The sequence below is a fragment of the Zootoca vivipara genome, chromosome 2 (assembly GCF_965207765.1).
Source record: "Zootoca vivipara chromosome 2, rZooViv2.hap1.1, whole genome shotgun sequence".
In the NCBI taxonomy this organism is placed as follows: domain Eukaryota; kingdom Metazoa; phylum Chordata; class Lepidosauria; order Squamata; family Lacertidae; genus Zootoca; species Zootoca vivipara.
Window position 1 is genome coordinate 60,758,942 of NC_142584.1, and position 13,028 is coordinate 60,771,969.

The following is a 13,028-nucleotide window of genomic DNA, read 5'->3' on the forward strand; positions in this document are numbered from 1 at the left end:
ACTGGTGGAGGCAATACGTCTCTGAATACCAGCTGCTGGAGATCACATGTGGGGTGAGTGCTTGTGGGCTTCCCATAGGAATCTAGATGGCTAGTGTGAGAGCAGGATGCTGGACTAGATGGGCCTTTGGCCTGACCCAGAAGGGCTCTTATCTTCTTACGATTACAGTGGGGTCAAGGCCAGTGTCTTACTACTGAGCTGACTCAGTAAAGCTGGATGCTCCTGCGGTTTGTTTGGTTTGGGTAAAAAATTCCATAGCCCTGTCTTTAGTGTGATCTGTGCTGATTGCTTGCTGCTGGACAGTTATCCAGTAACCCAAATTGATCTGCAAATAAAACATTTAAAAAAGTCCACTTTATTGCTTTTGATAAACAAATGTCCATAATAAACTCTCACAGAGAAATAATTCATTTAACTAAAGATGCACAGTGCATTAAAGGTACAGGCCAGCCTTGTATTAAATAATCCATTCCACACCCAATTTGGGCTCTCTTTCCCCATGTTTGTCCATCAGTAGAGTCACACGCATTCTCACACACATCACCTTGCACAAGTATGTCCATATGTATATCTATTTATATATATAGAGAGAGGAAATATAGAGTTTCATGCCCATAGTTCGTGGCATGTACTAAAGCTGATGCAGATGGAGCCAGCATACTCTGTTTACTCATTCCCTAGGGCAGCAACACAGTAACTCAGTAACACAGGCTCTCATAAATTATGGGATTTGTAGGAAAATAGACTGATCATCGACCACCACCTTTGACTTCCTTGATCTGGCTAATATGGCGTCATTGTGGAGGACACCACTTACAAGTAACGGACAAGGCTTGCGATACAAATATGGCACATTGCCTCCATGCCCTTTCCTAGTCCACCATCTGCACTTATTACTTTCACTTGACCTCTAGTGCCAGTGACAATTTGTGGCCTAAGATAAGGAGACGATGCTTTCTGGGCAGCAACTCCTTCTCCTATAAAATTATAACTGTTCTCCTTCTTTCTTTTTCTTCCTCAGGCCCTTTTCTTTCACAGGGCTTGAGGGTGACAGGCCAATGAATGAATGGATGTGACAGTAGAGCCCCCCCCTCTATGAAAGGAGCAAGGGGACATAGAACTGCAGGGCAGCCCATCCTCACCCGCCTCCTTTTCTCCTCGGGGAGCTTTCCGCCTAATGTAAACCGTTGATGCCAGATCCAAAGGCAGCACTAAGAGATTTCTCACTGCCACTCCTATGCTTCCCTTATATTTTACAGTATAAAGCAATCAGTTCAGCCCTGATTTCTGCTGCTTTGGCACCTGACAACCACAAGTGCCCATTGTTCTTTGGTTACAATGCATTCTAACATAGGTATTTTATGTAGAACATGTCCATGCAAGGGGTTGGAAGATGCCATTGAAGTTCTCTGTCCACTTCTGAAGGACTCCCTATTGTTCAGAAGATGCCAGTGTTCTCTTTTGATACAATCCAGCTCAAAAAACAAAGCTCTTTTTGGAATCCAGTCCAAAGCAGAAGTGGTTGTTGACCACCAATGTTAATTTTCAGTGTAATTATGTGCATGGATGAGGCTGCTTAGAATACCACAGGAAGACGCATGTTCCGGGAGATGGATACTCAAAAGAAAGTTGCCTCTCCTTCATTGCGCAGATGAAATCGGAAGTCCTCCCCATTTCAAACAGGAGTCCCACTAAAACATCACCTCCTCGCAGCTCCCATAGTCACTCTCCACCATGTCAGAGCCCTCGTAACTGGGAGGCGGCACTGGCTGAGTTCTGATAGTGGACGTAGGCCTCACCTCGCAGTCTGCGTAGGATGGCTGGGCCACACTGAGTCGCATGCTTACTCTCTTGTACCCACTGTCTGGGTGGTAAGGCGGCCCCTCGTTCTCTACCCGCTGAGAAGGGTAGTAGCTAATGGCAGTATATTCATTCTGGCACTGGGAAGCAGGTGGCTCTGCAGGACCAGGAGGTAAGAAGTCTTCCGGATTCTGGTTGCTGTAGCGGGGTGGTATTGGGGCCCGCTTGTTGCTTTGGTCAAGCGGGAAAGGAAAGCCACCATAAAGGGCTGTTGTATCTGAGTCTACGGAAGGAGGAGGCGGCCTACGGCACGGAGAAGGTGGAAGAGGGCCTTGAATCACTTCATACTGATGGTACTCTTGGAGATCGGCTGGCTGGTATCTTGGAGGCCAGTAGGTTGTTTCTCCTGGGTACACTGGAATAAAATCAGAAGCATGTTAACACCTCCCTGTGAATGTGTAGGCTTTTCTAGCCATCTCTGCACTTTCTGCCTAGAATCAGTTAATCACAAGAAGTTAGAATATTAACACACAAGGGAACACAATCCTTCACACTTGATATTAGCCAAAAGGCCGAGAAGCAATTGGGGAACACAGTCCTTGAGGGACGAGGAAGAATTTAGATCCTCACACAGTAGACTTCTCCCCTCCTTCACCTGTTGGTTTATATAGCCATTTGTATGTGTGGTACTGTCAAGGTGCTCAAATTAAACGTTCAAAGCCCTAAATGACTCAGGCTCCAAATATATGAAAGACCACCTCTTTCCCTGCAGGCCCTCTTGGGTGTTAATATCAGCAGTAGGGGTCCTTTTCTTAGTTGGACCATCATCAGAAGTTTGTGGGCAACACACTGGGAGAGGGCATTTTCTGACACTAAACTGTGGAATTAGCTCCCAGTTGCATCTGGAGTCTTCATTATGCAGTTTTTGTCCTATACCTTTGACACTTGAGATATATGTTTTTAGGACCAACCCCATTCATTTGATTGTAAGTTGCTTTAACCGATTTTAATACTGTATTGTATTTTAAAATTGCTGTAACCCACCCTTATGGCGAATAGGGGGTAAGAAATCTTTAACAGCAGCAGCAGCAGCATTCTACTCAGCCCCCTCAAGGATGCTACTGGCAGGAGCAGGGAAGGGAACAATGTGGTATCACTGCAACATGGTATAAGTCAGGAGTAGCCAATGTGGTGGCCTGCAGGTGTTGCTGGACTTCAGTTCCCATCATCCCTGACCATCAGCTGTGCTGGTTGGGGCTGATGGGAGCTTGAGTCCAACAACATCTAGCAGGCACCCCATTGGGCTGCCTTGGGATCAGCGATGCCTCCTGTTATGGGGCCAAACTTACCCTGGAGATGCTGTTTCTAGTAGCAGCCCCATGTTGAGTTATTGGGCAGTTCTGTTATTTCACCATGGAAAACAGGTGGGAACACTTCCCACCTCTTTTTTACCTAGCCTCTAGTGATCAGAACATTAATTACCTCCCACATATTAGAAAATTCTGGGATCAAACATGCAAAATTTCTATTAAGAATGTGACCATTCTTCATTTCTAAGCCTATGGTCATCCCATTCTCCCTTATCCAAAATGCAAAACAGGTGGACCATGATATTTTCTCCCATTCTGACTGGTTATCTCATTCACCTTCCCTTTAATATGGCACACCCATCCATCACATTACTTTGTTACTGAAATATGTTGTTACTGGCATTTGATTAAAGTTAATTTCATCTTATTTGCATGCAGCTTCAGCTTGCAGGGGAAGGAACTTCAAGCTGATAAATGCCATAGTATTCCCCTCCCCCCAAATTGATTGCCAAGCTGCTCTCTTTTTATAAAAAGGCAAGTATAATCAAACTTTGCAGGCCCAGACAAAAGCACTGCTGTGTTGAAACAGATTGTAGGCAACCCAGTCTAGATTTGGGTGTGTGAAAATGCCCTTTCTGACAGAACATCAGGATCCACACATTTCAACAGCAGGCTATACCACTGACAAGGCAGCATGAAGATTCCAGGGATCAAGAGCAAAACCATGGGGCTGGAAGGAGCAAACCTTTTGCCTACATTACTTTTGTCTATCTGAGCTAGTGGCTTCTTGTTGTTTTGCTGACTGCACACTCACTCTTTTCAGATAATACAAAAGCACAGATCAGCACCATTTCCCCATCTAATGGTTGTATGTGTGGTGTGTGTGTGTGTGGCAATCTTGCTTTGGTGTGATAGTCATACGGTACAAGCGGTCACCAAATCCTTTTACCTGGAGGGAAATCTGTGCACTGGTGTGAGAGATAAGGAAAACCTACCAATCAAATATTATTTTGTTGTAACCCTCAAGTGTTGCATTGAAGGAGGATGTGGAGGTAGCCTGGCTAGCTAGCTCACTTCTGTTTCTTTTAAGGGCAACATTAAGTTCCTGTGCTTGAGGGGTTCAGAGAGGAAAGCTTCTCAAAAATTGAAAACAATTTTTTTTTTTAAGACCACAAAATGGCAGGAGAAGCACAGCCAAAGTTACATGATACATCAACCCTAGCACAACCGAGAGAGGAGAAAATACATTTCCCCAGAGACAAAATATTGTGTTTTGAATGGCAAGAAATGGAGATCCCCGTGACAAAATGGCTACTGTGAGACAAAGGCATCTCACACAATAACAACTGCGATACACTAACTGCTGGAAAGGAACGTCATTTGGAAACACCCCAATGCAGCAGAGGGAAGGAGGGTGGGGGAGAGAGAAAGAAGGTCAAACAAACCCATCTTTTCTCCAGCCCAGGTGCTCTTGATGACGGGCTCATTTTCAGGTGAGGGCGTGGCAATTGGGAGATTGGGGGCCACACTGCATACAATGGCGCCCCGCTGTTTCTGAACATGGTTTGTGTTGAAGGTCGCAAACTCCGATGTGACAGCAGGCTTGCCTGGGTCTAGCGTATCGAGATGGTGGTGGTGGCCGTCGCTGAGGATGTTTAGTTCAATGGGGTTAAGACCTTGAGTGCCGACCCCGACACTTTTGGATAATTCGCTTTTGGAGAGCAGGTCCGGGTCTTCTTTGGCCACAGGCTTGTGAGCCTTGACTTTGTGGCAGTAGAATTTGCGGATGAGTATAAACGCTGTCACCAGGATGACGACACCTAACAGCCCAGCAGAAATCTCGGCAATCTCTCCAGGCCCCAAGATCCAGCTGGATGGACTAATCGTTGGAGTCACAATTTTCTGCGTGCAGAATGCCCCCTGGAAGTCGCCCGTGCAGATGCAGTGAATGGAACCATCGGAATTCACACAGCGTGCAGAGTTCAGACATGGGTTTTCCAGGCATTTCTCAGCAACTTTTTCACATCTGCGGAAGAGATGATGGAAGGCATCTTTAGACAATGTGAGATCACATGTATCAGAGACTCTATCTGTGAGATCATGGGAGGGAGGTGTTAGAGTGCCGGAGGAACAAAAAACAAACAAACCCCTGCACCAATCCTGATATCATTTCAGTGCCAGGACAATACCTTTTAATTTTATCAGGCCTGTTAATTCAATTTGATCTGCCTTATTTTCGCTTGTTTGTTGTTGCTTTATATTCCTCCTGTTGATTTTACTGCCTTTAAAGTATCACTGTGTGCTTTCATTTTGTTTTAATGTCTTTTAGAGTTTTGTAAAGAAATTATTTTTGAAATAAATAAATCACAAAAAACTGCATTCCAGCCTAGCTAAAAATTGCTGTGTCCATAGTACCATTGAAGAAACAATTAGGTATCTTAACTCATTTTGCCTTCAGTGGAAGAATTACAGTTCAGTGTAGCTAAATCCAGCTATCAGGATCTAACTCAGAAGAACTGATTCAATATGCAAAAAAACCAAGGTTAAAAAAACAAAGCTATTTTTGTAATAAACAATGTTCTGTTCAGAATGTTCACCCTAATTCCTTAAAAATGTTTTTTTAATATACTGTAAATATTGCTGGTGTGCTAACAAAACCATTTCCATTTTAATACTGTAAAAGGTCATAATATTTCAAAACTTGAAGTCATTGTTCTTCAGTGATAATCATTCTATAGCATGAGCACACTTTGAGAATACTTTACCTGCGTATGACATGGTATCAAAGATAAAGGAAAAACAAATGTTCATAGAAGGCCAGACAGTCTCATGGTAATGGCATGGAAATGCTGGTGGACAGGATGAGAGGCCATAAACTTTATGAATGCCAGCTTTTTGTTGGCCTATGTCATCCTAACAACAGCTCTAAAAGTGCCAAACTTCAGAGGTCATTGGCACAATCCAGCCAATGTCCCCCCCCCACTTCCCTGCCTCCACTCTCATTTTCGCTGCAGCAGTTTGATCCTTCCCCCTGCTCCCCACAGCCCCCTCTCCTACTTTTTTTTTACAACCACTTCTCTGCCACCTGGGTTCTGAGAAGGAGCCAAAGACACCCTTCTTCAGACAAAGGGATTTTGGGTAAAGTCACTGAGAAGGCCCTCTGGCGCTAATGTGCTTTGCTGTTGCTAGAAAGTACTTTTGCAACTTTTAAAGCTTAAAAAGCCCCACTCAGCTTAGAAAAGCCACAGTAGCGAAAGAAAGCAGCGGCAGAGGCATTTTTCTGGCCAACTCACCTACAATACCCGGCTCTGAGGATACCCTTGAACCTTTCTCAGAGCTCCCCAAAAGCAGGTGGATGGAGGAAGAAGGGGAGCAGCTAGTTGGATGGGAGGCAAGCTCTACTCCCAAGTGAAGTGATGCCTACACATTGCCACCTGGGCCTGGTGGTGAGTGTTGGTCAGGCTGGTGAGATGCTCTTCCTAGCCCTGAGGCTTTAGCCAGAGCCTGACTTGGGCGATTGTTGGTGCTGTGCCTTGAGCAGAGGCTCCAATTTCTCAAGATCATAGAATCATAGAGTTGGAAGAGACCACAAGGGCCATCCAGTCCAACCCCTTGCCAAGCAGGAAACACCATCAAAGCATTCCTGACATATGCCTGTCAAGCCTCTGCTTAAAGACCTCCAAAGAAGGAGACTCCACCACACTCCTTGGTAGCAAATTCCACTGCCGAACAGCTCTTACTGTCAGGAAGTTCTTCCTAATGTTTAGGTGGAATCTTCTTTCTTGTAGTTTGAATCCATTGCTCCATGTCCGCTTCTCTTGAGCAGCAGAAAACAACCTTTCTCCCTCCTCTATATGACATCCTTTTATATATTTGAACATTGCTATCATATCACCCCTTAACCTTCTCTTCTCAACACAATGTCCTAATGTCACACGTGCGATGTCACGAGGAGCTAGGGGGTAGAGTTGAATGCCCTTTGAACATTGAGGGGCCCCAGCTGCCTCAAAAAAAGGGAGTTATGCAAAAGTGTCTCAGCCCCTAGGATCTGGTGTGTATAGCCTAGGGAGATCCATAATTGGGTTCCCATAACCCCAAACTTCCTGCTCCTAATCCAAACAACTGTATCTATTATGTGTGTAAATAATTTCCCCTGTTTAATTAATTAATAAGTGAGATTGATGGCAGGTAATAATAATAAAAATATATTACTCATCAGTTATGTAGCCAAATACCTACAGAATAACCTGATGTGCTTGTACAGCAGCACCATCTAGTGACGATTTGTGCATTTTCCTCACATAGGCAAGATGAGGAGAGTTATTCTCCTTTTTCATTGTTGTCATCAAACCAAGATTATTCTAAATATTAACTGGCCTTTCCTTTTTCTCTAATCACCTGAGTGAATTCAAAGACCTGCCAACAACTTTTTGTTCTGGACCTAACCACGAGATCTCACCTGACTTCATATTTAAGTAAGAGACTGCAAAACTCTACAGGCATTTATCATTTCATAGTGTTTTTTTTTTAAAAAAATTGAATTAGGGCATCCATTCTGAACGAGCATGTGTGAACCCAAATAGCACCTGAAATGTGTAAACCGACGCCTCTGACAGATGTTGCATTTCAGATGTGGCGTGAAAACTATTGGCAGTGCTATGATTCTCTGCTTCTTGTGTCATTCAAGCATGGAGAGGGTAATGCTTAAGGGCCAAACCTACCTTTCTCCCCAGTACCACTCTGGGCAATGGCAGGTATAGCCTTTCTCGGAGAGGGCACAAGTCCCCCCATTCAAACAGGGCTTGCCTTCACAAAGGTTATCAGCAACTTCGCAGTGGTCTCCAGAAAACTGTATGGGGCAGATGCAAGAATAACCTAGTGACAGGAGAGAGAAAAATGGAGAAGGTTTGAAAAACAAGTGAAACCAGAATGACATTTTTTTTCTTGTGCAGAATCAGGGAACCAGCCCGGAGGCAAAGGACAAGATAGGCCCTCCCACCCAATTCAATATAAAGAAGCTGGATGACAGTGGAATCCTACACCCTGCTGCCCAGCAATTTGATGGTAGTGTTTCCCAGTGCTGAGGGCGGTAGAGTAGTAATGAGGGAGCAGGACAGCTCTATGGCACGTATAGCTCAGATCTGTAACAGGGGAGAATGGCCAGGGGCTCAGGAGGAATATCTGGGCTGTTGCCCTCCAATCTACCGCCTGAGGCAATTGCCTCGCTCTGCCTTATGGTACGGCCATCCCTGTGTGGAATGCGCCGTTGTTACAACCATCCATTCCCGGGAAATACTGTAACATTTACGATGCACTGAAACAAATGGTGAGTTGCTGTGAAAATTGGAACCATTCACTGCTCAAACTGCTACAGTAATTAGCACTGCAGCTGCACGACCTCAACTGCACCGGCGTCATGGGCACCTATTGGATAGCGCATGTGGAATCACGGCCACAAAAGACATTACTCTCCATTGCCATTTCACTTACCATATTTTGCACCTTCCTGTTTTCTCCCAGCACAGGTGCCCAAGTGAAATGCACTTACAAAATGACCAGACGATGCTCAGATACCAATTCCGGTGCTGTTCTAGCTTATTGTTGGCATTCTAGAACACCCCAACCATGGCTTCTGCATTTATTTCAGGCGCATACTTCGTACGGGCATCTTCCCACCCTCACACGGCGACTGTCATGCATGTCCCCAAGCATGCTGTCACCATGTGCTGCAGAAGTGCATGTAAATCTGTGAGGACATGAACTTATACACCCTTGTCTCTCTGAAAATTGTTGTCTGACAAGTGTGCCTGAGCTGCTGATCTGACAAGACAAGAATTGTAAGCTTTTTGCTCTGAGCTGAAGGAAAGGAGGACGTGTGCTCTCCGCCTTTTGCTAACTGCTCACCTGTCAGGGCATGCAGCTCGACAGCAGGCTCCGGGCAGAAATAACAAAAGGTGCACATGCCTACAGAAGGTGGTTCAAAGTGTTTCTCAGTACGTGTCTCCCATTACCACACACGGCTATCCAAGTCACCTCCAAGCACCCATCAGTCCCACCACCACCCCAGGATAGGGAAAGGGTGGGTGCCCTCCTTGCTGGGTGCCCTCCTTGCTTATAAAATTTGTGGCTTCGTCCCATGAGGACAGAAAGCTTTCCACTGATGTGGACAGAGTGACAGAGAGTGTAAAAATGATTCTGCTTAAAGCTCATTGCACATTATGCTAGTGCACTAGAGCTGGAGTTTATGATTTGTCTTTTTCCCCTAAGTGAAGAAGATGGGTTACATTACTGAATAGAAATAAAACCAGTCAATCAAGGACTGTGCGTATGAATGTAAGGCTCCACTTGGAGCATATGTTTATACTACTTTAAAGAGTCATGGCTTTCCCCAAAGAACCCTGGGGAGTATGGTTGTTAAGGGTGCTGAGAGTTGTTAGGAGAGCCCTATTTCCCCCACAGTTACAATTCCTAGAGTTCCCTGGGAGGAGGGGCTGAATGGTAAACCACTCTGGGCTCTGTGAGGGGAATAGTGGTTTCCTAACAACTCTCAGCACCTGCCCCTTAACAAACCACTTGTTTTGTGGAAGCGACAGCTGCTTAAAGTGGTATGAGGCTGCTTGAAATGCGGTCTTAGTGAGAATGTCTGGGGTCACCATTAAAGCCATTTGTCCAAGGATCAGTGTTTACATGTGGCCACCAAACCAGAGGTAGCTCAGTAGGCACCAGAACAACACACATTTTGCTATGTGTGATTTTGCTTTAAGTATGGTGCCAAACCCCTTAAAAGCCCTCATCTTTTCCTCTTCTAATGTGCTATCTTTCCATGTCTAGCCTCCCAATACTCCTTCATTATAACCACCACAGCATTCTAATTGGAACTTATTACTCACTGACTTTGGGCCTGAGCACATGCATGCCTTGATAATGAATATGCCTCTCTTTGGAGTTCCCAAACCAATTATTTCAGCCCCTTTCCCAGTGCCACTCGCTTGCCTTCCAAAATACTCGCAGGCCAAAACAGGTTCCCCTGCTCCTCCCATCCTGCCAGCCTAAACATTCTTGTTATCCAAATCTTCTTCGCTGGCCACAGGCTAAAACCTTCATCCATTCCACACCCTTCCCCCTTTGCAGCAAATGCTGGCAAAGAGAAAATCCCACACTTTTCACATTCTTGTCCCTTGCATGGTTGATTTAAACGAAAAGGGGGAGAGGCTGATGTGTAGGAATTCAGCAGCTGCCATTTGTCTGGCAGCCCTGCATTGAGCTCATTGGACGACTTGAGGCTAGTCCACCCAACCCCAGCTTAGGGATGCTATGTGGAGAAAATGCATTGAGCTCCTTGGAGGAAGGGCAGCATACAAATATTGGGTAGGTAGGTAGGTAGATAGGTAGGTACAGACAAACCAAATAAACCTCTACTCCTGTCTGACAGCACAAATGGATCTAAAGACCAGACTCCCAAGTGCTTAAGTTATTGAAAGAAGGGACGGGAACAGAAAATTGGAGGAAGAGCTTTCTTTCTGCTGCCTTTTCCCCCAGGCACATTTGAATGAAGGCAATGAAGCGGTTTGGTCCTTCAATGATCAAATCATTTAGAATTTCCTAATTGACCTTATCAACTCAAGGAGTTCCAGCAATGACCGCAAAGCCAGCTAGTGGGAATACCTGGCTACAGTGGCCAGCGTCACACAAGCCCAGTTCACCTGTAACACTGCCAGTTCCATAAACCACGGCATAGGAAGCCCCAGTCAAGTCTCTTGGCTCTGCCTTCCTCCTCCCCTCGTGTACTGGCTTTGGCATGAAGATCCTGGCTTGTTTAAACCAGAGTTCCTTGGTAGATCCCAAACAGAGAAGTCTGGTTTAATGTTGGTTAACCAATCAGGATATTAAGCCAGGAGCAGATGTAAAGGAAGTGCGTGCAGGCGGTGTTATTTTTCTAGAAAAAGAGGTGCTGGAATTCACCATGAACACCTCCCTCATTTTCTTAGAATGGAAATGGTGCCCACCTGAGAGGTACTGGAACCCACCTGAGAGGTGCCGGGCCTGAGTTTCTGTGAGTTTCCCCTGAAAAAAGCCCTGTGTGCAGGTTTTATGTTCCTTTCTGGCTTCTTAAGCCATGCTTTATGAAGAGGCAACATGACATCCTAAACAGACCAATGTCTCCACTATCGTTCATATTTTCACAGAAGCCATTTTCCTTAAATGTGACTAATCCCTGCTGTTATTTCTCTAGGCCAGCCTTCCCTAGCCTTGTGCCCTCTGGATGTTTCAGTACAACTCCTATCAGCCTCAGCCTGCATGGTCAATGGTCAGGGATGTTGGGAGCTGAAGACCAAAACATCTGGAGGCTGTCAAGTTGGGGACGCTGCTCTATCCCCCCTCCCCAAAAAATTGTACATTGCCCATTACTGTTATTAACACAGCCCTTACCTCCACCTTGTATCTCAATGCAGAGCCCGTCATTGAGGCACGGGTTGCTCCGACAGGCACCGGTGTGTGGGCAGCATTGCCGAACGCCCGCCTCTTCAACAACAGCCCTGGACCTCTTTTCCTTTGGTAAGACCACCAGGTCTCTTCCATCGAGCGTAATGGCATTCAGGCACCCTCTGAACCCATCAGTGACCCTCTGAGCCTGGTGGTGCTGCACAAACCCTCCAATGAGCAGATCTCTTCTGGAATGGGAAGGGTTGCAGGCCTCGGGGAGCTGCAGAGAGGCATTTCCCAAGCTGTCAACAAGCAAACGGATGGAATTGCCTTTCACTTCCAGGAAGAGAGAGTGCCACTTTCTGTCACCCACAAATTGGCTGGACGAAAGGTTACCGCTGAAACCACTCCGACATCTGTACCCAAGGCGAGGCACTCCATTCACAAGCTGCAAAACATACCAAAACAGGCAGAGGTGTTTGCTTTTTAAATACATAAATACATAAAAAAATACATAAATAAATAAATAAGAAGTGCCCATTTTGCTTTCTTGTTCTGTTTTTAGAGTCTGGGTCTGCAGTCACACTATACCTTTAAGCACATTCTTAGCACATTTCCCTCCTCAATGAATTCAGGGCACGGCAGTTTGCTAAGGATGTTGGGAATTGTGACTCTGCAAAGGGTTAACTATAGTGCCCAGAATTCTTTGAGTGGGGGCAGGGATGAGCTTCAAATGTGGTTGAAAGGTACAGTGTGTACACAGCCTAAGCATCAAACACATTTTAAAAGTGATATTTTATTGTGGGTTCCCGCACCAAAAGAATATAGATAAACCAAACAAAATGGAAACGTAAATCCAAAGAAGCTCAGAAAAAAAAACCAGTACATACATTATAACCCAAACTTGCATTGCCATTAATTAAGATTGATTCTTCATGGAATTTACAGCCATTCAAAATTCATAGTAATCATGCCTGCCATTTGGGCCTCGAATTATTCAGAAGTAAAGAAAGAACACTGGCACTCAGGAAGACTTGACTGACGACTTGCCTACCAAATGGCTGTGCAACAACTCTGTTCTCGCCCTCTTGTTAGTGCTATAGAAGTTGCTGCCTAAGCTGGAGCTGCTCTTTTGCTGGCGCCAGGGAGGAGTGTTGGCAGAATCCAAACAGTGGAAGGCAGCTGACAGTTTTGCACTGGGTGGGGAGAGTCGGCAGAGAAGACACAGAGGCAGAGAATAAGATCGATTGTAATAATTAGCAGCTTCCCTGCAAGATGGAAGCAGAGTCCAGCTGCTCCTGGAGGTAGGATTCAGCTAAGTTGTTGTGTGCACAGAACAAGGTCTGCTCATGCAATGGGACTTTCCTCCCCCTCCCCCTCAACGCCTCCTAAATCTGCTCTGGAAGGTTGGTGGAACCCCCAGAACAGGGTTTTTTGGGGGAGTGGGGGTGTCCTGCACCCCCACCCCACGTAGTGCTATGTTGAATTCCACCC

The 13,028-nt window shown here is 45.6% G+C and overlaps 1 protein-coding gene across 2 annotated transcripts in view; it reads right to left on the reverse strand.

Annotated features, from left to right (window-relative positions):
- Window positions 1–339: 339 nt before the first annotated feature.
- The window catches only part of FAT2 (FAT atypical cadherin 2), a 105,616-nt gene continuing 92,927 nt past the window's right edge, over window positions 340–13,028 (reverse strand). Inside the window, exons 21-24 of one of the 2 annotated variants that reach the window (XM_035105703.3) lie at window positions 11,541–11,982; window positions 7,832–7,985; window positions 4,718–5,136; window positions 340–2,215 (exon numbers count right to left, since the gene is read on the reverse strand). In XM_035105703.3, coding sequence (XP_034961594.3) covers window positions 1,692–2,215; window positions 4,718–5,136; window positions 7,832–7,985; window positions 11,541–11,982 — 1,539 coding nt within the window. In that variant the 3' untranslated portion in view covers window positions 340–1,691. Of the gene's footprint in view, window positions 2,216–4,555; window positions 5,137–7,831; window positions 7,986–11,540; window positions 11,983–13,028 lie in introns of both variants that reach the window. The other variant, XM_035105701.3, reaches the window with a different exon arrangement.